The sequence below is a fragment of the Balaenoptera ricei genome, chromosome 13, assembly GCF_028023285.1.
Source record: "Balaenoptera ricei isolate mBalRic1 chromosome 13, mBalRic1.hap2, whole genome shotgun sequence".
NCBI classification, from domain to species: domain Eukaryota; kingdom Metazoa; phylum Chordata; class Mammalia; order Artiodactyla; family Balaenopteridae; genus Balaenoptera; species Balaenoptera ricei.
Window position 1 is genome coordinate 31,800,960 of NC_082651.1, and position 25,625 is coordinate 31,826,584.

General features: G+C 44.7%; 1 protein-coding gene across 2 annotated transcripts; it reads right to left on the reverse strand.

Annotated features, from left to right (window-relative positions):
• Window positions 1-908: 908 nt before the first annotated feature.
• On the reverse strand, window positions 909-25,164 carry ACTG2 (actin gamma 2, smooth muscle). Of its 2 annotated transcripts, none has more exons than XM_059942640.1 (9): window positions 25,083-25,164; window positions 14,674-14,843; window positions 14,130-14,258; window positions 8,585-8,695; window positions 8,239-8,323; window positions 6,467-6,628; window positions 5,461-5,652; window positions 3,561-3,742; window positions 909-1,130 (listed from the first exon to the last, which is right to left on the reverse strand). In XM_059942640.1, the coding sequence occupies exons 2-9, from the start codon at window positions 14,797-14,799 to the stop codon at window positions 987-989; spliced, it is 1,131 nt and encodes a 376-aa protein (XP_059798623.1). In that variant the 5' UTR covers window positions 14,800-14,843; window positions 25,083-25,164; the 3' UTR covers window positions 909-986. The 2 variants fall into 2 exon arrangements, with proteins under 2 accessions (XP_059798623.1, XP_059798622.1); XM_059942639.1 differs by lacking the exon at window positions 25,083-25,164 and adding an exon at window positions 24,912-25,069.
• Between the last annotated feature and the right edge of the window lie 461 nt (window positions 25,165-25,625).

Below are 25,625 nucleotides of genomic sequence, written 5' to 3' on the forward strand. Positions count from 1 at the left end.
TAGTGCCTGCCATATTATAAGCATTCAATCAATGTTAGCTGTTATTATTATCCCGTATTTTCTCATAGTATTTTGTGAGGGCTTCTATTTCACCTCAGATCGTTGTCTTACATGTATGTGTCTGTCTCCCCCTTTATGCAGTGTGACCTTGATGGGCAGGAATCATCTTTGTGGGGTACATAAATCCCATTTGGCCTTATCCAGTAATTGTAGATGCCAAAAATTCAGTAAATACTTGTGAAATTAAACAGACTTGACCAAGGGCAGGGAGTGGGTAGCAAGTAATGAGAGAGAGACAGAGACAGAGACAGAGAGAAAAGGAGAAGAGGGAGGGGGAAGAGGGGTGCAGGAAGAGAAAATAGTCTTCCTTGGGATGCTGCTCCTTTCTTGATTAATTTTTGGGACAAAATACAACTTAGTCCTCAATGACAAAGGACCTCATAGAGATCTTAAGCCCACTACGACCATCCTTCACCTAAGTTTAAATAACATTGTGTTTGAACCACTCACATGTTACAGCCTATAAGTCCTGCGTTTCCCTTTCTGTTCACAGTCTCTAGTGTATCACCCTTGAGTACAAGCACTTACATCTCTGAAAGCTCTTATTTCTTAACCCTCCTCCCTCCAAGAGTCATCTAGTCCTCATTCTTACTAACGTTCAAGATAAAGGAAACAAGGTGGTATAGCAGAAGAAGCACTAGGTTTTAGCGCCACATACACTTGGATTTTAACCCTGGCTCTGTGTGATCTTCAGCAAGGTGTTAACTTCTCTGAGCCTCAATTTCCTCATCTGTAATAATAGCACCTACCTCTCAGGGTCATTGTGTGGACTAGAAATAGGTGTGAAAAGCCTTTAGCATTGTGTGTGAGAGTCAGCCCAGGAAAATAAAGAGCCCCACACAGAGAAGTAAGGCTTGCAGGTTTTAATGTTTCATGATTGTTAACAGAGCAGTCTCAAGGAGACCCCCAGAGAATCTGTTCTGACTTTAGAAGCACTTCCTGTGGACGATGGAGGGCCCTGCCTCATCATACTCTGGCTTGCTGATCCACATCTGCTGGAAGGTGGAGAGAGAGGCCAGGATGGAGCCTCCGATCCAGACTGAGTACTTCCTCTCTGGGGGAGCAATAATCTGCAAAGAGCAAATATGGTGAATCATGATCAGCCGCCAAGGAATAGGGAAGGTGGTCCAGGAATCATCTCACCACACTGCCAGACTACCCTGGAAAAGAACAGCCTCTGTGGTCAGAAAGGAACAGGAGAAACCTTGTGGTAGATTAGACTATTGCTCAGATTGTCAGTCTCCCTCCCACCCCATCCCCCTGCCCCTCCATGAGAAGAGTTCAGTGTTCCACCCTGTGACTTTGGGCTGGGCCCTGTATTTGCTTTGGCCAATGGGATGTCAGCAGACTTGACACAGGGGCTTGAAATGTGCTTCAGGCATGCAGGTGGGCACACTGTCTTGTGTCTCTGCCATCTTCATGAGAAGAGTTTCCCTTGAAGAGCTACTGGCCCTTCAGCCTGGGCCCCACAGTGAGAGATGTGCCCCTGACCTGAGTTGGCTGGGCCTTCAGAGCTGTCTAGCCAAGCTTGACCTAGATCAGCTGACTCCCAGCTGACCTGCAGATGCATGAGCAATAAATGCTTATTATTACGTGCCCTGAAATTTCTTAGTTGCTGTTACTCAGCAATAGCTAACCAATACAAACATCTGTAAAGGGAGTGCTGTTCTGTTCTTGCCTAGAGTTTGGATGCATGGGCAGCTTGGGCTGGGATTCCTCCATTCCTGAGTCTAAGCCAGTCTACTCAATAGTCTCTTGTATCTGAGAAGTTCTCAAATTCATACATGCCACTGGGATTCCTGAGCTTGGCCTTTAGGAATTGGTTGTCATGTCAGACAACTTTGAACTCCACCTACAAGTATATCTAAAAGGACCATGACTCTTCAACTAATTCCTGTTTCTGAAGGGACTAAGAATTCAGTGCTAGAACAAACCAGACATGAAACAGATTTTTTTGTCTCCTAAGAATCTCCCTACGTATTTCCTAAATTGCAGAGATCATGGAATAGCTAAATAAGTAGGGTCTTTAGAAGTTATCTTATTCAGGCAGACAAAAGTCACCCTGTTGCTCCTTTGACAGATACCTCAGGGACTGGCATAGCCACTAAGAAGGTAACAGATTTTACTGCTGGGCAGTTCTAGTTGTGAGAAAACTCTGGGTTGTCTTGGGCTGGAGGCCCTAAATCTCAGCCCCATTCCCACCACACTCTCTTCTTCCATATCCTGGAGCTTGCCTCACCTCCCCCAGTCCAATATGGCTGGGGTGTTTGTACCTGCACACATCCCCGGGCATCTTTGCTTACTCACTCTCTTTCCCCTGCCTGCAGTGTGCTTTCCCCTCCTCTGGTCTTATTTAAGCTGATCTTCCATTGATCATGTCTACTAATCAGATCTTAAACTCCTGGAAGGCCGGCAATGTTATTAAACTCAGGGCAGTGGCTCATAAATTGGAATATGCATCAAGTCATTGGTGTCCATTTATAAGTGTAAGTGATGGGGGCACCCCAGACCTGTTGAACCGGAATCAGGTGTGGTATCCTGACACATGGTCCTAGTAAAAAGCCGCTGCCCCAGGCCTGGCACATTGCCCCCCATGTGGCAGACCTCAGTAAGCGTGGCTGCTCCAATTGGCTCTGGGTGAGAAGAGCCCGCTGCTCACCTGTTTTCTGGTGGCCTGCTCTGCTTCCCTGTGCCAAGCACCATCTGCTAGGCAGGGGGAAAGCCTTTGTGAAGAAGGTTCTTAGAATACTGACATAGAGAACACACTTCCTCAGATCAGGCCTACTCCCCAGAGACCAACTTTATTGTGAGACTTTGTAACTTTCAACCTATTTGTTATCTCTATTTTACTCCTAACTCTTTCTAATCCTGCTAGTAGCAAAGTTCCTAGAAGCCCTAAAAGTGTCTGTCTGATTGCTTGGGGACCAGAGGCTGGGGAGAAGTGGTAAGACAGGTGGGCTCCCGTTCTGATGAGGCCTGTGCGGTGAGAAGCATTGTGTGGGAGGGCTGTGACCAAGATGGGACAGCACATCAGAGGCCGTTCAGGAATCAAGGAATGTTCCTGTGAGTTTGAACCAGCAGACTGTCCTATAGCCAACATTCTCTCTTTGGAACTTTCACCCTCCTCTGGGGTGACACCCAAGTCCTTTTTAAAAAGTTTAAAGTTTAAAGATGGTGTGGTGTTGCCTCCTTCTTTTCTTTCCCTCTTTCCCTCCTCATTTCCTCCTCAACCCCCTCAACTTCTCTCCATTCCAAATTCTTTCACCTCCTTCTCATATGGGGTCCATGAAATTGTGTTTGAGAGCCCACGCTAAATGTGTCTCCTGCTTATCAGTGCCCAAAGAACATAATCCCCCAAGATGAAATCTGTCTTGGGCCGGAATGATGGAGCACCCAGGAGGCCACCAAGCTGTAAGCCTGGCAGCCTGACTCGGAGCATCTCCCAAGTACACAGGTCTTTGGACAAAGAACAGGTTGGAGGGAGCCAGGGCAGGACCCACCTTGATCTTCATGGTACTGGGGGCCAGGGCTGTGATCTCCTTCTGCATTCTGTCGGCAATGCCGGGGTACATGGTTGTACCCCCGGAGAGGACGTTGTTGGCATATAAATCCTTGCGGATGTCAATGTCACACTTCATGATGGAATTGTAGGTTGTTTCATGAATTCCAGCTGACTCCATGCCTAGTAGAGATCACAGTAGCTAGTCAGCATCCACCACGCCACGCCTATAGCTCCTCAGGTGACCCTTCTGTTGATGCAGCTACCCTGGTTCGCCTCAGTCACCTCCCTAATGGATAAGATCAGACTCTCTAACTGGTCACCGCCCTGCCTTGAGCTTCCCCCAGTTCTGACTGATCTTTCACACTGTTCCCTGATGAATATTTCTAAAGGAATACTTTCATTGTATCACTTTTTTCACGGCTTTATTGAGATATAATTCATGTACCATAATATTCACCCCTTTAAAGTGTATAGTTCACTAGTTTTTAGTGTATTCACAGAGTTGTGCAACCATCACCACAATCTAATTTTAGAACATGTTTAATACCCCCCAAATAAACTCCATGCCCATTAGCAGACACTCTCCATTTTCCCCTGCACTCCTTCCCCAGCCTTAGGCAACCACTAATCTATTTTCTAATCTCTATAGATTTGCCTATTCTGGACATCTCATATAAATGGAACCATACAGTATTTGTTCTGTTGTGTCTGGCTCCTTTCATGTAGCATAATGTTTGCAAGGTTCATCCATGTTATAGTCTGTTATAGCCAAATAATATTCCATTGTATGGATATACCCATCATATCATCTTTGCCTGTTGGTTGACATCTAGCTACCTTAGTCTGGCACCAAGATCTTCCACAGTAAAAGGCCCTGCCTGCCATACCAGCTCATGCCCACTTACCTGGGGTCCCCCATCTCCTGTCTTTTTTCCATGTGATATAATTCCACACTGTAGATAGAGGAATCTTCCTAAAGTGAAATACTGACTTTGCTACTCTGCTGTCTAAAAACTTCCAGGGGCTCTACATTGCTGATATGATTAACCCCCATGCTCTTTGTGTGGTCCAGTGGCTCTCTTGTTTCCTCTGTGTGCAAACACACACACACACACACACACACACACACCTCACCCATCATGTCCCAAATAGAGTATGACTTGTCACTCCTCCACACTTTGCACATACCTTTCCATTTGCCCTGCATGCCATTCCCTACTCTGCACTCCTTCCATTCCCAGATACATTAAAACTATACTCATTCTTCAAGGTTCTATTCAAATATTCACCTTCTCTGAGAAGCCTTCCCTGATTTCTTAGGCCTATAGCACTTTGTCCAGTTTGCTATTTACCACTACACTATATGTCAACATTTGCTTACAGGCCTTTCTCTTATATACTTCTCAAGAAAGTAGTTATCCTTGTATTAAATATTATCTTATTTAATCCTTGTGGCAACCCTATCTAGTAGGTACTATCATAATTTCTACTTTATAGATAAGAAAACTGAGGTTTGAAGAAGGTAACATGTCCAAGGTACAGCACTTGAAGGAGCAGAATCAGGATTTAAAACCAGGTCTGACCCCCAAACCCACCCTGTTTACTGCTATAGGTTTAAGACCCCATGATTTAAATGTTGAGGGATCCAAGAAATATTTTATGTTTTAATCTCATTCTTAGTTTCATGTTTATATTCCCATCCCACTTTTCCTTTATTTTGATTTTCTTACCCTTATATTTAAAATTAGATTTTTATCTAGTTGTATTGTTTATGTATTTTTGGTCCTTCCTGGAAAAATATAGGCTAAGCATAAACAATACACAGTGTGCGTGACTCCTGGTGTTTCTCTTTTCATCCCTGCCCTCCTGATTGGCCAGGACTACAGGCCGAGCCTCACCAATGAAGGAGGGCTGGAAGAGGGTCTCGGGGCAGCGGAAGCGCTCATTGCCAATGGTGATGACCTGCCCATCTGGCAGCTCGTAGCTCTTCTCCAGGGAGGAAGAGGAGGCTGCCGTGGCCATCTCATTCTCAAAGTCCAGGGCCACATAGCACAGCTTCTCCTTGATGTCTCGCACGATTTCTCGCTCGGCTAGAAAGAGTAGAAATGACAGAGAGTAGATACTGAGCTCTGTTAGTTTGGTTGTCCCATTTTGATCTCCATGAAAACTTCCTTCTTCCTTCTCTTTTGGGTTCAGTCTCAAGATGAATGTTAACGTTTTCATTCCTCTTTCTAAAGTGAAAGTTCAAAATCTCGATTCCCAAGCAAAACTTTGTATGTGCTTTTCGTCTTGCTCTCATCACTCAGCCCTGACAAAGCTGCAGGCCTTCCTGAGGGCCTTTCAGGACACATTTCCCATCTAGATGGAGGCTTATATGCTGGGATTGTACAGAATCTAGGAAGGCTCCTACCTAAAACCTCTTCCTGCCCAGGGAACCACTTCCCCTTGGAAATTCAGACCTTACTTATTCCATTTGTCCTCAGACAAACCATAAAACCCCTAGGTAATGAAATGTGCCACCAGATTCTTACCACCATTCTGCCGAATAAAAACTAGCTCTGATCCTGGTGTGGACATGGACAGAGGTAGCAGGTGCCTGGGGAGGGAAGGAGTGCTGTGAAAGCACACTTAAAAGAGGGCAAAGCCAAGTGCTTCTTAGGATGAGTAGGTCTAAGCCTTGTCTCCCTCCCCAGGGTGTCTTGGTTGGGAACCTTCCTCCTTAAATAAGCCTGCCCTGACTATCTGGTCTGGTCTAGGGGCCCAGCCCCAGCCTAGGGCCTCCCTGTTTGCCCTAAGAGAGTTTGAGGACACAGGGCCACTGACTTCTCATTAGTCATGAGAATTTCTGGTCCTAGATCAGATTTGGTTCTGAGCTCAAGTCAAGTCCAGAAAGAGTCTGGGTACCTGTGGTCACAAAGGAATAGCCTCTCTCTGTGAGGATCTTCATGAGGTAGTCTGTGAGGTCGCGGCCAGCCAGATCAAGGCGCATGATGGCATGGGGCAGTGCGTAGCCCTCGTAGATCGGGACATTGTGGGTGACACCGTCCCCTGAATCCAGGACAATGCCTAAGGACAGAGAGGATAAGACCTATGAAAACCTTTAGTATTTTCTTTCATCTGTCTCTTTCTGGGACTGGTTACCGAAAGATCTTCAACTACCATATTTTTCTTTAGCAGCTAGAAAATTCACCCATGGTGAGAATTATCAATCATATTTTTTGTGTACATCAATTTTTGTGTATGTCGGTTTGTTTTCCCAAATGTGACTGTAGGCATCTGGAAGGCAAGTAAAATGTCTCCTCTTCTTATATTCCTTGAAACACTTTCACAAAAATGCACACGTCAATTGGCATCTAGGCTGCACGTTCTTTAGTGAGACTGGATAATTTGCATATCCTTCAGGCATCAAACTAACACATATGTAGTGCTAAAAGGACTATAAAAACCAGCTTGAAAAAAATAACATTCTTTACTGATGAAACTTTTAGTAAACTATGAAAGGAAATAAGTTTTCTCAATGTGATAAGAAATCTCTCCTGATCCAACAGCCACATAATTGATGGGGAAACACTACAATATTGTTACTGTATTATTATTATTTAATATTGTCCTGGATGTTCTAGCCAATGCAATATGACAGAAAATACAGATAAGAGGTACTATCATCAAAAGGGAACAGAATCATCATTACTTGCAGATAACGTGGTTGTATACTTAGAAGACCTAAGAGAACCAACTGAGAAACGATTAGAGTTAATCAGATGATTCAGTAAGAGCCAGATCCAAAATAAATATCCAGAGATCAGCAGCTTACTCTTATACAAGGATGTTGGTCACAGCATATTTTATAATAAAAAATAAAAATTGGAGACAACCTAAAGGTCCTGCAATAGAGAAATGGTAAAATAAATAAATCAATATCATGGAACCATCACACAATGACTCCCGTGTGGCCACTGAACATGACGTTCACAGCATAAAACCAAGCGCAAAGCATGGGATACAGAACTGCATATACCTATATTTCCCCATCACCGTCCTTATCACCTGCAGTGAAATTATCCTTTACTTTCATCTCTCCTCCACTAGACTGTTAGCTCCATAATGGCTGGTCTGTCTTGTTTGACAGTGTGTGCCCATGGCCTGTAGTGTTTGTCACATGGTAGGGAGTAACGGAAAATATTTGAATGAATGAATAAATGGACAAATCAATGAATACATGAATGAATGTTTGAAAGATGTTCATGCAAGCTGTGAAGCCCCTATTAAAAATCACTTTATTTTGAAGTTCCCTCTGTTTCCCTGAGCTCCTTTCTATACCAAGGCCACGTCATACTTACACACCCAACATCATAGGTTCTGCCATTGCTGCTTCATGAGCAGAAACATTCTAGCATTGTTGGAAAGTGTGTACAAGCTCCCAGACTAACTACTGTGAGGGAAATGGCCCTTGCAGGTTGTATTAGTCATGGTTTGTTCATGTAAATTCTTTCCAGCTACACTGGGTAGACTCGCATCTGCATTTTACATGGGCTTGCCTTCTGTTATCCCTAATCAAGGTTTTCCTTGGACTTTGACTGTCCCACTGATTCTTCTGAACAGGAATCTCCGCAAGAGCCCAGCTTTCCCTTCCTCCCTCTCAAGTCAGAAAGGGAACGGATTACAGGGCTACTCACCTGTCGTGCGGCCAGAAGCATAGAGGGAGAGCACAGCTTGAATGGCGACGTACATGGCAGGGACATTGAAGGTTTCAAACATGATCTGAAAGAACAATGCAGAATAGAAGACTATCTGGCAGAAATCACAGCACCTCTTGGTCCACAGAATGGTTTGTAATTTTATTAAGGGCAGGAACTGTGCTTATTTACCCCTCTCCCACCTCCCATACGTTCTGGCATGGACTACAAACACAGCAATTCTCAAAAAAATTCTGTTGCATTGATGCATGAATGGGAGAAAGAATCTGGCCAAGCATCCATGTTGTGTTCTTGTGCCAGTGCTCAAGTCTTCCTGGCCTCTTACCTGGGTCATCTTCTCCCTGTTGGCCTTGGGATTTAGGGGGGCCTCCGTGAGCAGGGTGGGGTGCTCCTCAGGTGCTACCCGCAGCTCATTGTAGAAGGAGTGGTGCCAGATCTGGTTGGGACAAAAGTCAGATGAGTCCAGCAGACTCCCAGTGGGCTGGAAACTTCCTATGGACATGCCCATGCTGGGGGAGTATGGTACGATGCTCTCAGAATGGACTGGATCTGGAGAGGAGGCCTGTCAGCCATGGGAATTTCTGATTGCTCTTTAGAGGTTATATTCCTTCTCAACAAGGCCCCAGACAGGACTCAGACCTGGGGCCAATATACTTAGTGTGTTGATTATTTCTGTCTGGCCTTGGCTCCTCTTTACACCTCTCCGTTGTCTCCCCTGCTTTGTGCCCTGAGGGACAAGGCCCTCTGCAGCTCTCTGGCTTCTGGCTGTGCTTGGCTGATAGAAGATACCAGCAAGAGGTTGGAGAGTGGGAGGGGGGAGAAGGGCATGGTGATCTCCCGGCAACACTGTGGCCTCCCTGAGCACAGCTCCTGTTGCGCAGCCCCTCCTCAGGCTCCAGCTCTCACTGAGCTCTAGTCACGCTGCCCTTGCCCTTCAGCCTTCCAGCTGTAAGAGCTTCCCTCTGTTGCTGGCACTTGAGTGCCTCTGCATCCCTTTCTGGTTCCCTAAACCTGCTCACACCTCTGTAAGTAGTCCTTCCTTAAATTAATTTCAGAACCCCAGCTGAGTGTATACTGTCTCCTGCTGAAGCCTGACAGATATGCATTAACTGTCACTGTGTTTCTCAACCTCAGCGCTTTGACATTTTAAGTTCAATAATTCTTCCTTGTGGGGGAGCTGAAGTGCATTACGGGATGTTTAGCAGCATCCCCGTGTTCCACCCACTAGATGCCAGTAGCATGTCTCCAGCTGTGAGGAGCAAAAATGTCTCCAGACATTGCCAAATGCCCCAGGGAGACAAAATCGCTGCTTTAGAGGAAGTTACTTCTTCCCGCTGTGTACTGTTCCCTCTTTAGTGATCCAGGACAACAAACAGGAGCCTTTATTTCAGAGGGATCTGGCAAAGAGTGGCAGGGACACAGGGCTTTGATTTCCTCAGAGGTGGGGCACAGGGTCCTCTGATTCCATTGTACCCATGTATTTAAGGACCCCTGGCTTTGTGCTAGGATGGTGCTAAATGTAATCTTAGTTTCAAAGTCTGGAGGGGAGAAAGGCAGTCAAAAAGACAAAATACAAGACATGTCTATATTTTAATGAAGGAAGAGGCAGGAGAAGTTCGTTTTCTGGGAGATTTGAGTAGGTCCTGAAGGCAAAGGAAGGTCTCCAGAGACTGAGGAGGGCATCTGAGGCAGAGCAAATGGCACAAGCAGAGGACCTGGGCTGTGGAGGTGTCACAGGAGACGTGAAGGAGATGGCAATTAGGCTTAATAATGTGATCTTAGTATTTCCTCAAATGTGGGCCCTGGATGCTTTGGGATAATTGTTATAGGTGCAGGTTCCTAGGCTGTATCCTAGGCCCACAAATCAGAATCTTTGGGTGGGAAGGGAAAGCTGGGAAGAAGTGAGAGAGTGGCATGGGCATATATACACTACCAAATGTAAAATAGATAGCTAGTGGGAAGCAGCTGCATAGCACAGGGAGATCAGCTCGATGCTTTGTGACAACCTAGAGAGGTGGGATAGGGAGGGTGGGAGGGAGACTCAAAAGGGAGGGGATATGGGGCTATATGTATACTTATAGCTGCTTCAGTTTGGTGTAGAGCAGAAACTAGCACACCATTGTAAAGCAATTATACTCCAATAAGTATGTAAAAAAAAAAAAAAGAATCTTTGGGTGTTGGGCCCAAGCATCTGCACTTCATCTTACTTCATTTTCGGAAGCTTTTATAAAGTACTTTAAAAGTTAAAGATGTCGACAATTTTTAAATTAGGAAAATATTTTTAAGAGGACTAAAAATTTCTCATATTTCCATTACTTAATAATAAATAGTTAACACTTTGGCTTTTTTCTTCTCCCTAATCTTTCATCTTTATGTATTTTTAAATTTATTACTACTACCATTTATTTACTTCATATGCTTTCATTTATTTATTATTTACTACTCTTACACTTCTATGTTCAATTTTGTTTCCTGTCACTTTTCAGTTAATGTAACATAAATAACTTTCTTTTCCATAGTAAACATTTATTTTTAATAAATTGAACTAAAATTTTTTTAATGTTTACACAACATTTCATCATATACCATCATCATCATATATTTAATCACATTACTATTCATGGTATCTTTGATTTTTGTTTATAAATAATCTTGTGAAAACTATCTTTGTACATATTACATTTTGTTTTTTCTATTCAGGATGTTTTCCAAAGAAAAAAATTCTAAGAATGGAATTACTGAACTACAGAGCATGGCAATTGGAAAACTTTTTGATTTCTATCACCCACAAAGAGGCTAATTTTGTCTTTACTTCAGAATAGAAATTGCCTGTTTCACCCTTAAGTGCATTCAGTGTTCTCACTCTTAAAATATGAAATAATTTGACAGATAAAATTAATACCTAGTTGTTTTACTTTGAATTTTTAAATAAGTTTTTAAATAATTTTTCAAATAAGTTTAAACTTCTTCAGATTTTCAACCTTTGATAATTTCTATTTGGCCAATTATCTGGTCATGTCCCTTGATTATTTGTCTGGTGGAGACTTTGTGTTTTTAATTATCAATTTACATTAGTTGTTTATATTAATCCTCTTTTGCACTTGTGAATACTTTTTGCAATTTGTTGTTTGCCTTTTAAATTTGGTTTTGCTTTTCACATACTAGAAGTTATGATTTTTTTTTTATTGAAGTATAGCTGATTTTTTTTTAATTAATTAATTTATTTATTTATTTTTGGCTGTGTTGGGTCTTCGTTTCTGTGCAAGGGCTTTCTCTAGTTGTGGCGAGCAGGGGCCACTCTTCATCGCGGTGCGTGGGCCTCTCACTATCGCGGCCTCTCTTGTTGCGGAGCACAGGCTCCAGATGCGCAGGCTCAGTAGTTGTGGCTCACGGGCCTAGCTGCTCCGTGGCATGTGGGATCCTCCCAGACCAGGGCTCAAAGCCGTGTCCCCTGCATTGGCAGGCAGACTCTCAACCACTGCACCACCAGGGAAGCCCGAAGTTATGATTTTTAAGAAGTCACATTTGTCATTCTTTTTCTCTGACTTCTTTCACCAGAAATTTGATAAATACTCACACTTACTACATTGTATTTTTTATCATTTGAATTTCTATATTTAACTTTCATATTCAATTGATATGTGTTTGATGAAATTGTATGAAGTAAGGGCCATAAACAGATTCCCTACCCCCCAAATAATGAATCAGTTGTCACAGAATAATTCATTGAATTATTGAATCCTTCTCTCCCCTCTGGTCTTGGAAGTTTCATTTACCATGTATTTCTTTTTTACCTCTGTATTGGCACCAAATTGTTTTAATTTTTATAACTTTATATTATATTTTACTATTTGGATATAGCAAGTCTCCTCTCATAGTTTTTCTTATTCATTTTATTCTCATAAATTTTGTCTTATTTATTTTTCCACACTTTATGATTATCTTGCATGATTAAAACTCGTGGTATTTTTAGTCAAACTCATAGAAGCAGAGAGTAAAATGGTAGCTACTAGGAGCTGGGGGGAGGGAAAAGAGAGGCTATCTTAGTCAAGGCATACGAAGTGTCAGTTATGCGGGATGAGTAAATTCTGGAGATCTAACATAATATATTAGCATGGTGACTAAAGATAACAATGCTGTCCTGTATACTTGAAATTTGCTAAGAGGGTAAATCCTAAGTGTTCTCACTGCAAGGGAAAAAACCAAACAAACTATGTGAGGTAGTAGATATGTTAATTAGCTTGAGTATGGTGACTATTACATAATGTATACACATATCAAATCATCAAGTTGTATACCTTAAATATATACAATTTTTAAAATTGTGAGATTTTTGTTAGAATGGCAATGAGCCTATAAATTAATTTGAGGAGATCTGACAGCTTCACCCTATTCAGTTTTTCTTTTAAGGCACATAATATATTTTAGGGGTTTCTTTAAAGAGTTCATATTACTACTGTGAATAAATTATTTTGTCTATTATGTTTTCAAATTAGATATCATTAGAAATATAATAATATGTGCCACGTATTGAGCATTAAGTATGTTCCATGCCTTGGGATTATACTAAATATTTGCCTAGTTCAACCTCCAAAGCAACCTAATGAAGAAAGTATTTTTATTTCCACAAATAAGGAAGCTGAGGCTTAGAGGGAAGGATTTGCTCCTAGATCTCCCTGCCACTGACTCCAGTGTCTGTGCTCTTAACCATCCCACAGAGTGAAGCAAGAGCTATTGTATTTTTATCTATTTATGTCACATTCAGAGTGACTGAATCTAGGGTTTAGAGAAACTGAATCTAGGGTTTAGAGAAAAGTATATGCGTAGTACAGATTTCAAATCAGCTTTCTTTATTCCCAGTTGCAGTCTGCTCAATAAGCCCTCTATTACATTTCAAAAGACAGTCATTGTAGAAACAAGAATTCTCAGACAACTGTCAGTGGAATTTATCAAAAGAATATTAGAAATATTGTACAGCAACTATACTTCAATTTAAAAAAAGGATATTAGAAAGGCTCTATTAGCATTTTGCACGTGATTTTGTGGAACACAAACTACCATTTAAAAAATTACCCCCCACGTCTTCTTTTTAAAAAATATTTTATTTTCATTTATCATTTACAGGTGGTTTGTTCCTGATGTTAATATTTCCTAGGTATCTAGTGAGAGTTTGATCTTTTTTTTGGGGGGGGGCACGTGGTATGAGAGATCTTAGTTCCCAGACCAGGGATCAAACTCCTGCCCCCTGCGGCAGAAGCACGGAGTCCTAACCGCTGGGCTGCCAGGGAAGGCGCCCCCTCAACATCTTCTGACATGAAAAAAGCTTCTAGAAACTGGTAGAGATTCCTATTTAAATTTTTCACTAGAGAAGCATCATACTAATATAGCATTAATGCACCTATCTGAGGTCATGACAGGGAAAATAAAGGGGAGAAGCTATTTGCCTTTCTGGAAGCAGCAGAGCATTTTAAAGGATAAGCACTGCGCTGGAGTGAAAGCTGGAAAGGATAAAGCTGGGACTTAGGCGGGACCAGGTCCTCAAATGCCAGACAGGGAGTCAGGAACCAACTGTGGGTTAGTGAAGAGTCTGAGGAGGTGAGTGACATGATCTGGTCTGTTTTTAGAAAGACAAGCTTTGCAGAAGTGCAGAGAATGAATTAGGTGAGTGAGGCAGGAGACAAAGAAATCAGTCAGGAAGGCATTGGAGTTGTCTAGTGAGAGATGTTGGCAGCTGAGGCTGGGGAATGCCCGGGGGATGGACAGGAAGGAAAGAAGGACGTGAGAAACGTTGCAGAGGAAGAGTTGGCAGGGCAGAGGGTGGGTGTTGATGATGTTAAAGTGAGCACCCTAAAGGGGGAGTCCACCAGTACCTTCTCCATGTCATCCCAGTTGGTGATGATGCCGTGTTCAATGGGGTATTTGAGAGTCAGGATCCCTCGCTTGCTCTGAGCCTCATCCCCCACGTAGCTGTCTTTCTGGCCCATTCCCACCATTACACCCTGCAATGCAAAAGAGAAGGAAGGAGAACGGAATTGGCCGAGAGCTCCGCTTAGAGGGATTCAGGTATTGGAGGGTCTCTGAAGAAGGTTAAAAATAGGGAAAATGTCCTTCTTCCCCTGGAAACCGGACTGAAGGAGACAGGGTGAGGCGGATACCGATGAATGTAGAGATGGCGGGAGGGAAGGCGGAGGATTTCTTGGGGGCTTGTCTCTTTTCTTTGTCCTAAAACAATGTCATTTTCTGAGAGAACAGCGCCCATCCATACACGTCTTCCTCTTACCTTACCTTACTTAGCACACACACACACACACGCACGCATGCATACACGCACACAGGCACGCAGCTCAGCATGGACTCCACAGTCCAGTGCGTCCTCCTAGTAACTCAAAGCCTTGGGTCCAGATGAATACATACCTGGTGGCGAGGGCGACCCACAATGGAAGGAAAGACAGCCCGGGGGGCGTCATCTCCTGCAAAGCCAGCCTTGCACAGGCCAGAGCCATTGTCACACACGAGTGCAGTGGTCTCCTCTTCACACATGGTGAGTGTGGCCGAGTGAACCAGGGGCTGGAGCACCTAGGGAACTGGGGAGAAGAGAGGTAATTGGCCACTTGTCAAAATCATGTTGGAGACCGTCTTCTTGGCTGTCTTGGGGCCTGACCCCATCGGCAACCAGGACCTAGTTCCAGGAGGGACAGGTGTGGACCTGGCCCCTTACTCTCTGGCATTTGGGCCTCTTCCCTCTACCTTACTGTTTTGGGCTGAATTGTTTACCCCCCAATTTCTATGTTGAAGTCCTAACCCTAGTACCTCAGAGTGTGACTGTATTTGGGGATAAGGCCTTTAAAGGGGTAATTAAAGTAAAATGAGGTCATTAATCCAATATGAGTGGTGTCAAATATGCCTAATTCAATAGAACAGGTATCTTTATAAGAGGAAATTGGAACACAGACACACACAGAGGGAAGATCATGTGAAGACACAGCAAGAAGACAATCATCTACAAGCCAAGTTGAGAAGCCTCAGGAGAAACCAGCCCTGCTGATACCTTGACTTCAGCCTTCTAACCTCCAGAACTGTGAAAAAATAAATTTCCCTTGTTTAAGCCAGTCTGTGGTACCTTATTATGGCAGCCCTAGCAAAAAAATCCACCTGCTTCTCAAAGACCTGAAATGACTACAAAGCGTTAATCTAATGGAAAGAATCTCTAAAGACTTGAAGTTTAGAAAAGGAATTGAAAAAATTTGCAGTAAACATAATTAAGGGTTATTATTTGCTATATAAAAGAACTCCTACAAATCAATAAAAAAGAAGTAAATAGCCTAAAAGAAAAAAGTAAAAAGACTATGAATAGATAGTTGACAGAAAACGAAATGCAAATACCCAACAATTACATGAAAAGATGTTCTGCCTCACTAGCTATCAGGAAATGCAAATGAAATAAGACCATTTTCACCCATCGTATTGTTAAGATTCAAAGTTTTATTATAGGTGTTGGCAAAGTTGTGGGAACACTGGCACTCTTTTTTTTTTTTTAAAGATATTTTATTTATTTATTTATTTGTTTTATTTATTTATTTTTGGCTGCTTTGGGTCTTCATTGCTGCGCGTGGGCTTTCTCTAGGTGCGGCGAGCGGGGGCTACTCTTCTTTGCGGTGCGCGGGCTTCTCATTGCAGGGTTAATCAGAGAAACACACCAACACACAATCTGGTACTACCCAAAAGTCCCTTGTGGGATACTGTACTGAGGTTAAGAGAAGGGCCAGGCAGATCGACATGGACTAATGTGGATAGATTTCTAAACCATTCTGCTGAGTGAACAAAGCAAGTTGCAGAATAGAATGTCCAGCATAAAACCATTTATGAGTTCTTTTTAGAGCACAAGACAATATTGTGCATTTTCCATAATTTTCTTTTTGTGTGGATGTGAACACAACAAAAAGTTCTGGAAAAAAAAAATCTAAGACTGATCATAGTGGTTACCTGGAAGTGGGAAGGGGACTGAGAGGAGAAGTGCCGTAATGTTTTAATTTTTAACAAGGAGACTGTATCCATGTATAGTTTATAATTAAAATCAATCATACATATCATTAAGGAAAATAAGATGCAGGTGAAAATGTACAATCCTAAGGGTAGGAGCCCCTTGAGGAGGACAAGGCAGCCTGAGAGGAGAGAGGAAAGTGAGAGAATTCGTGATGGGACTCACTGCCCCTGTTGCTTCAGATGGAGAAAAACAGAGAAGTCTTTCCTCCAGTGCTGATATCTGAATTGGGACGACTGCAAAGTGACGAGGGAATGAATTTTTCTAACGTCTGTTGCAGGTTTTCTTTCTTTGGGTGAGGGGCAGTGTAAAAAGACCACACCTGACAAATTCTTGGCACTTGATGACGAAAGAGAAGCAATGGCAGCTCAGGAGATGGTGTGCGGATTGCCTTCCAGCCTGAGAAGCCCCCCAGTGGGGCAGACTGGAAGTGGGGAGGGTCCCAGCTCGGGGTGGGGGTGGGGGTGGGAGTCCAGAGAAGAGAGGCACGAGGCATGGAGAGAGAAGGTGGCTGCAGAGGACAGCCCACCCAGCTTCATTCGGAACATGTGGCAGGAGGGGAAGAAGAGAGCTGCCCTAGATGCCTGGGACGCTGGTCCTCCAACACCCTATGTGAAAGGAGGACAGCAAAGACCATGACCAAAGCAAAGAGGAGACAGAGTCCCAGGCCTGAGAACGGGAGGTCAGAAAGGCTACCTAGAGACTGAGCGGAAGCTTATTCACACAGTTTGCAGGCTAGAAGGAAGCCCTTGCCTGTTATGTTCAAAGCAGGGTGCACACTAGGGGAGAGGCCCACTGTGACTTCTTGAATCTAGCTCTCCTTGTCCTTGCTGACCCACATGATCACCCATGGTCACAGTGATCAAGTCCCAGTTCTCACACTTGGCCTACAAGGCCCAACAGGGTCTGGCCCCTGCCTGTGTCTCCAGGCTCATCTTCCCCCTGGCCCCCCTTGGCCTTCTCACTCCGGCTGTGTGGAGTTCCTTTCCATTCTCCAAATGTGTCATCTTGTCTCCCTTCTGGCCCTTTAGACATGGGGTCTGGAACACCCTTCCCCCAACATATTTGCTACTGACTCCCATCATCTGTCAGGCCTCTGCATCAGCACTGCATTTTCAGTCTCTCTGGCTTACCGGTCTCAGTTAGTGGCCCTTCTTCTTTGCCCCACAGCACCTTGAACTTGTCCCAGCAATGATCAACTCTGCACATCTGGGCTCATCTGTAGCTCTGTAAAGGCAGGAGCTATGCCTGTCCTGTTCTCCAGCGATTCTTCAGTAAGCCTCGCACAATGTCTGGCACAGGGTGGGCTCTTAAACCTTTTTTTTTATCCAGATGAATGAGTGAATGAATCAATGGATGTCAAGGAGAAGGATTTTCAGAATAACAAATGTAGAACAAACACTGGTGAGAGGACACTGGTCTGAGACGAGGTGGAGATTGAAGGAAAGTACCTAGTTGTTCAAAACAATGTTGTCTCTGGTCTGAACAGTTTCTGGACTGCAGGGAAGATCCCTAACCTTCTGCCATGTTAGACCAATGGAGAAATGGAGAGATGTCAGGAAATGGAGATGGCAAATATTGTTCCAATATTCAAAAAGGGAAAGAAGGCAGATATCTAAAACCTCAGATAATCTTGATATACAAATTATGCAGGTTTTCAGAAGGTGTTATTAAAGAAGCAGTGGGCTTCCCTAGTGGCGCAGTGGTTAAGAATCTGCCTGGGGCTTCCCTGGTGGAGCAGTGGTTAAGAATCCGCCTGCCAATGCAGGGGACACGGGTTCGAGCCCTGGTCCGGGAAGATCCCACATGCCGCAGAGCAACTAAGCCCGTGTGCCACAACTACTTAGCCTGTGCTCTAGAGCCCACGAGCCACAACTACTGAGCCCACATGCCACAACTATTGAAGCCCACGCGCCTAGAGCCCATGCTCCGCAACAAGGGAGGCCACCACAATGAGAAGCCCGCGCATCGCAATGAAGAGCAGACGCCCGCGGGCAGCAACAAAGACCCAACGCAGCCAAAAATAAATAAATAAATCTATTTAAAAAAGAATCTGCCTGCCCAGAAATAGAGACACAGATGTAGAGAACAAACATGTGGACACCAAGGGGGGAAAGCGGCAGGGCAGGGCGGGGCGGGGCGGGGCGGGGCGGGGGGGGGTGGAGGTGTGTGATGAATTGGGCGATTGGGATTGATATGTATACACTGATGTGTATAAAATTGATGACTAATACGAACCTGCTGTATAAAAAAATAAATAAAATAAAATTCAAAAATTCAAAAAAAAAAAGTAAGCTTCTTCCAAGCAATTCAGAGGGAAATAGAATATAAAATTTTAGAATTTTAAAACGTTTTTTCCCCCTTCTGTTGTTTTCAAAGGCTTTGGGGGTGGCAGGGGGAGGTGGTGGTAGTGGGATATTGGAGTTAGAATAGCCATAACATAAAAACAGTGAATTTTACTAAGGAAAATGAATCCCAGGAATTCTGTTCAAATAGGATAGATTCTTTTGTTGTGCTAGAGGTGTCCTGTGTTGAAGATACTAGGCTACATGGGAGTATTTGTCTAGAAAAGAAAAATATTTTTATTAATTAGTATTTTATTGTTGACAATAAAGTTGGAATATGATAATAAAAAAATAAGGACTTCCCTGGTGGCGCAGTGGTTAAGAATCTGCCTGCCAATGCAGGGGACACAGATTCGAGCCCTGGTCCGGGAAGATCCCACATGCCGCAGAGCAACTAAGCCCGTGCGCCACAACAACTGAGCCTGCGCTCTAGAGCCCGTGAGCCACAACTACTGAGCCTGCGTGCCACAACTACTGAAGCCCGTGTGCCTAGAGCCCGTGCTCCGCAACAAGAGAAGCCACAGCAATGAGAAGTCCGCGCACCGTAACAAAGAGTAGCCCCCGCTCGACGCAACCAGAGAAAACCCACACACAGCAATGAAGATCCAACGCAGCCAAAAATAAATAGATTTATAAAAAATAAATAAATAAATAAATTAATTAATTAATTAATTAATTAAAAAAAAGAAGAATCAGCCTGCCAATGCAGGGGACACAGGTTCAATCCCTGGTCCGGGAAGATCCCACATGCCGCGGAGCAACTAAGCCCGTGCGCCACAACTACTGAGCCTGCACTCTAGAGCCTGCGAACCACAACTACTGAGCTCACTCGCCACAACTACTGAAGCCCATGCGACTAGAGCCCGTGCTCCGCAACAAGGGGAGCCATCACGATGAGAAGCCCGCGCACCGGAACAAAGACCCAATGCAGCCAAAACTAAATAAAATAAAAATAAATAAATTAAAAAAAAAAAGAAGCAGTGATTTCTTGTAATTGATTAGGGTTTACCAAGAACAAATGTTGGCAGACTAACAGCCTCCCTTTTTCCACAGGACCCCCTGGCTGGAAATGCAGGAGAAGGTGGGAGACATTGAGCTTAACTTGATCTTGGCATCTGACAAATTCTCCCGTGATATCCCTATGGATAAAGCCATGTGGGCTGAACAATAAATCAATTAGGCATATTTACAGCTGCCTGAGTTATTGTCACTGAAAGGTGTTAATTGATAGGTCACTGTCAACCTGGAGGCAACGATATGCCTTAGAGCTCCACTCTTGATCCTTTCTCATGTGACATGTTTATAAATGAGTTGGATGAAAATATGGAGTGCATGGTAATCAAATGTCCAGATAAAACACACATGTTGGCTGGAAGAATCGAAATCCAAAAGATCTCAAAAAGCAGAGAAAATGAACTGAATCCACTAAGATTAAATTTAATAGGATAAATATGAGGTTGCGGATGTGGGTCTGAATAACCAAACTGTGAAAGCTCTTGTTCAGCCTCTGTGAGCAGGACCTGGGGTCTTGTCGACAGTCTGCAGTGTGCTGGAGCCATGATAAAAGCTAACCCCACCTTCAGCCAGAGCGCTGTGTCCGGTTCTTAGGGCCACCGTTGCCAGCAGAGCTGTGGGAAGGTGGGCTCCCGTTCACGGCTGACATGGCAAATTGTACTACTTTTCTAAAGAGGAATTCAAAAATACTTATCAAAAGCCTTAAAAATGTACATATCTCTTAACTCCACAAAGACACTTCTAGGAATTTATCCTTGGGAAACACTCATGGGTGAGTGCAAAGATTTGGCCAACTTTAATGCAAAAAAAAGTTATTGAATAATAAATAAACTGGTTTCTAAACTAGATGCCAGAAACCTCCCTACAACAGAGAGAGCAGAATATTTAATGTCCTGGAAAAAGTGCAAGCTGCTTTGTTAGGTGAAACACAATATGTTCTGTGGTTCCATTTTTGGTAAAAATGTATTTTTAATTTTTAAAAATTGGGAGCCTTTCACATACATTATCTATTTAATCCTCACAAAAGCCCTGAGGGAAGATATTTTTAGTTCCATTTTACAGATAAGGAAACCAAGTCTCAGAGAAGTGAAAGGACTTAGCTCTCGGGCTCCTCACTGGGAGCAGCAGGGCTGGCCTCAGCCCAGGACAGGCTTCAAAGCTTGGGCTTGCACCTTCCCCACCACCTCAGTGAAACCCTCACAACTTCTCCATGTTTGGTGTTTTTGCTTCTGCCTCTCTGTCTCTCTAGCACTTTTGGCAGCAAAAGCCCTAAAACCAAAGGGTCTGTGTTCTTTTCTCTCTGTGAGCCTCTGAGCCCCTCCTATGCCATGCCTAGGTCTAGATTTATGTTTACAGCCCCTGCATCGGTGTTTAGCACATAGTAGGTGCTCAGGAAATGTTGGATGGCAATCCCACCACCTGCCTGGCCTTCCCCTGACAGTCTGCTCTGCCCCTGCCCCTGCAAATTGAGCTCGAGTCCCCACAGGCCAGTCTCAGGGCAGCTCGGTCATGTGGGCCTGATTTAGAACCACACAGGGACAGTCTTCTTCACAAGCTGGTCACAAAGAGTTGTGTTTCCTTGTTCTAGCAGGTGGTCCACCTTGAGGAGAAAACAACCCCAAAAGCTAGAAGGTGGCCAAGAGGCAAAGCTGCACCTCTGTGACTGTCTCCCTCTGGGGTCCCCTCTCTCTTGTGACTTATAGTTCAAGGCTGTCTGGCTTTTCAGTGAACCCTTTTGTCTCCCCTTGAAGTTCCCCACCCAAAGTAAGAAAGAACGCTGGACTTTGTTTCCCAGCAGCTGAGACAGCTGGCCTGGAGTGGAGCTTGGCGTGGCCCGTGCTGTGCTGCCCGGGGAGAAGACTTGGACCCTGGAGCCAGGATCCCCTGGAATGTCTCTGCCAGGGGAAATTCTAAACTTCACTCAGCCACTTGCTGGTAATTTGTGGCTAGACTCGAGCGTGTCAACTGAACCAGAGCCAATGTCACTGTGGTTTCCTGGGTCACAACCACTTTGCACTCGCAGAAAGCAGAGTTCACTGTTCTGGCTCTTTCAGCACGTACTACATCTGGGCTTCATTGAGGGTTTCACAGAGTTAGAAACACAGCTCCCCGCTCCTCTCTGAAAAGTGGCCAAAATCCAAAGACATAATGAGCGCAAAGAATTTGCTCACCCATGCATCCCCCTGGCCACCCCCAAGCAAACATGAGGACAAGATGAGAGCCCCCTACACTCACTCTCTGAAGGAGAAGGGTTTGGCTTCAGAGTTCTCTCCTGCCCTTCCTTCTTTGCTCTCCTCCTTCTGGGCACCCCTTCCCATGGCCAAGTCCCACGGCTCCCTCTTTGGCCTCCAGTTTCCTCAACTGTAAAATGGAAATGGTGACATCTATCTCCCAGGATAATGGATCAAATGAAATAATGGAAATGAAGTGCTTTATAAATTGGAAATCAATTTAAATCAGGGTCAGCAAACTAACGCCTGTTTTTGTGAGGCCCGCGAACTAAGAATGGTTTTGACATTTTTTAATGGTTGCAAAAAAGCCAAAGAATAAGATTCTATGACCCAAGAAAATTATATGGAAATCAAATAATAAATAAAGTTCCATTGGAACGCAGCCACACCCATTCACTTACATACTGTCCATGGCTGCTCCGGTACAATGGCAGAGTTGAGTAGCTGTGACAGAGACCTTTAGACTCACAAAGTCTAAAATATTTACTATCTTGCCCTCTACAGAAAAAGTTTGCCAGCCCCTTTTGTAAAGGGCTGCTCAAATAATAATTCTTATTATCTCTCTTACTCTTCTCCATTAGAGCTTGCTCCCCGGATGAAGCCTGCCATACTGGAAGGAGATGAATTGATCCACTTCACCAATCAATGATTATTGAAGGGAAGGTTGAATTTATGCCAGTTCCCAAAGACGTTTTCATTTTAGGGGAAAGTTTGAGTCCTAAAAGGAGGGCCTCTCAGATAGTGAGATTTCAAATACTAGTTGGGGAAACATCTTGGAGTGAGGGCTTCAAATGACAAGTAAGCAGCTGCCTATTAAAATCTGCAAACACATATATCCATACAATGACTTCACAAGAAACACTCCTATGGTGGAAAATTCTAGCAGCACCTCTTATTAACTTCGGGGTATCTCGACTTGGTTAATATACACTAATTAAATTAAAAATGGCTTCTGGCTAGCAATATTTCTGATCCTCAGGAATCTGCCATTTGGACCTGCTCTTCTGGCTTTTACCTCGGCCACTCACTCTCTCCCCCTGCTCAGCTCTAGTCCCAACCCCTCTCCTGAGCTCCAGAGCCCATGGGGCATCTACACTCCATGCCCTGGCACCTCAACTCCACCTCTGAGACTGCTGTCCTCATCACCGTCCTCTGACTGGAATGGCCCCTCAGAGATTGGCACCACCCACCCAGGATGGAACCCAAGCCCAACACCCTGACTGCTTCCTCCTCCCTCCCAACCAATCCCCAGGCCCTCTTATTTCTGCCTCCATGTAGCTCCAGCCACCAACTTGGGACCACTGCACACTGTTGTAGCACTCTTGCCCTGTTCAGTCCACTCCCCTCACAGCTGCCTGAGCAGTCCCTTCAGAGGGCAGACCTCTTGCTATCATCCTTCTGTGGTGCCCCATTGCCCAATCCCTAGTAATCTGGCCCTGCCTGCCCCTCTGACCTTAGCTTTCCCTGCTTCCTGCCTTGAAATCTATATTCAGTGGAGTTGAGCCCCTTAAACAGTCCTAAAGAACATGCTCCCTCTGTCCTGGGACTACCCCTACTTCAGGGCCCAGCTCAGGTACCCCTTCCTCCAGGAAGCCTTCCCTGATAACTTCTGGGCTGGGTGAGGGGCTCCTCCTGTGCTTTACCCCTTTCATATATTTATCTTCTCCATGGTTCTCATCTGTCTCTCCCAGTGATTGCAGAAGCCCCTACACTGTCCCTAAGGAGCAGAGACAGTGCCTGGTACATAACAAGTGCTCAATAAATGTTGCCAGAATGAACAAAGGGAAGGAAGAAAGAAATCTAGCTTCAAGGTCATGATGTCATTCTGCCCATCTTGGTTTCCCAGGCATAACATGTAGAATCTCTGCTCATTAGAGTTTCTCTAGTGCCCATGTATCTCTGCCACAGGAATCTCTGTCTCGCTGCAGCCCAAGGGCTCACCTCAAGGTCTAAACCCATTCAAATAATAAAAGCAAGTGCTAGAGCCTCCCTATGCAAAGTGTGGTCCCAGACCAGCAGCCTCAGCATCACCTGGAAGTTTATTAGGCATGGAAATTATCAGGCCCACCCCAGTCTACTGAGTCAAAATCTGGGGTGGGGGGCGACAAAGCAATCTGTGTTTTAACAAGTTGTCCAGGTGATTTTTAAAGTTTGAGCACTCAGGGCCAGGCCCTGACAGTGTTGACCTGAGCACTTTATACATATATTATCTCATTTAATCCTCACAACAGCACTGCCAGATAGGTATTATTACCAGTGCTCCCATTTTACAGGTGAGGAAATTGAGGTCACTTAGTAATTCTGGTAGCTGGGGAGTCTGCCTCCAAGGCCTGCATCATAACCCCAGCCAGCCTCAGCTGTAAAGAGATGTTAGCAGACTCTGTTCACAAAAGTGGACACAGCCCCTTGATCTATTTTCCTCTTAATTATTTATGCTCTTGTGTCTGTGTGTGTGCCGTTGGGGGAAGATGATGGCATTGGTGGGTGGTTTCACAGCCAGGTGTGGGTCTTTTGTACAAGTTGCTTAACTTCTCTAAGGTCTCAGTGTCTTCATCAGAGAACGAATGAATTAGATGGTTCCACTTCCTTCCAGCCCTAAAACCACACGATGCCCCAGGACACTTACTCCACTCCACTCCACTTTTTGCATCCTCCAATGACCCTGGAGCCTTCAAGGGTGAGAAAACTCTTAGCCAAGCATGAATCAGAGAGACCCGCGGGGGTCTGAAGAAAATACTCACCCATCCCCAGCAGACACAGACACAGGGGCCATAATTGGTTTGGATTTAAATGCCCCGAGAAGAAGTCATTTCTCTGAAAAGCATCTGTTCGCCTAAAACAGCCTCCCAGACATTCTGAGCCACGACCAAGCTCACCTCATGGGTGTAGATCTGCGCTGGCTCTGGTGAGCAGTGACAGCAGAGACCGCAGGTGACACATCCCACCCACCACCCAGTTAGGAGGGCAGGGAGTCCCGTTCCAGGCTGTTCCTGCCCCAGGATGCCCCATGGCCAGAAATACCTTTTCCTGGCAGGCAGCAGTGTGCTTGTAGGCAGAGTTGCACACCGAGGGTCTTGACGTGTGACCTGGGCCAGCGTCACAGAAGCCAGGCCAGTCTGGAGGTGCCTCCTGCACCCAGGGGTCCAGGCAACCCCAGAAAGACAGAGACGGCAGAAGCTGTACAGTACTCACCGAGTGTATGAGAGGTCCTTCTCCCAGTGACTGAGGGCTGGTGTGTCTTTGGCATAAATACCAGAGCAATATAAAACCCCAGAGGCGGATCTTCTTTAAACAGAGTCCCTAAAAAGGCCAGCTGACGGTGTGTTAGCAGTATTACCATATAAGGTGGTTTTTTCAATAAATCGGCCTTGGGGGGGTGGGAAGGGGGTTGGGTAGAGTGAATTATCATTTGAAAAATGTATGCAAAAGGACTCAAGAGGCAGCAGCCTCGGTGCTGGCAGATTTGTTCCTTTTATGCTGCACTTGCATAAACAAAACTCACACCAGGCCTTATAAGCTGCCCAGAGTGAGGCCAGATGGAGCTCTGTTCCTGGAGAGAGAACCATACCAAGAATGGCAGTGGGCCTCCTCCCTCCGCACCTCCCTACTCAGGCCCTGATGCCCGCCACCCCTGGGCAGTGTCCCCAAAATGGATACAATTGTGCCTGGTCTGGCGCAAGCCCAGGACAGCTAAAAGCCAAAGGGAAAAGCCATCCATACCTGGGAAAGCAATCC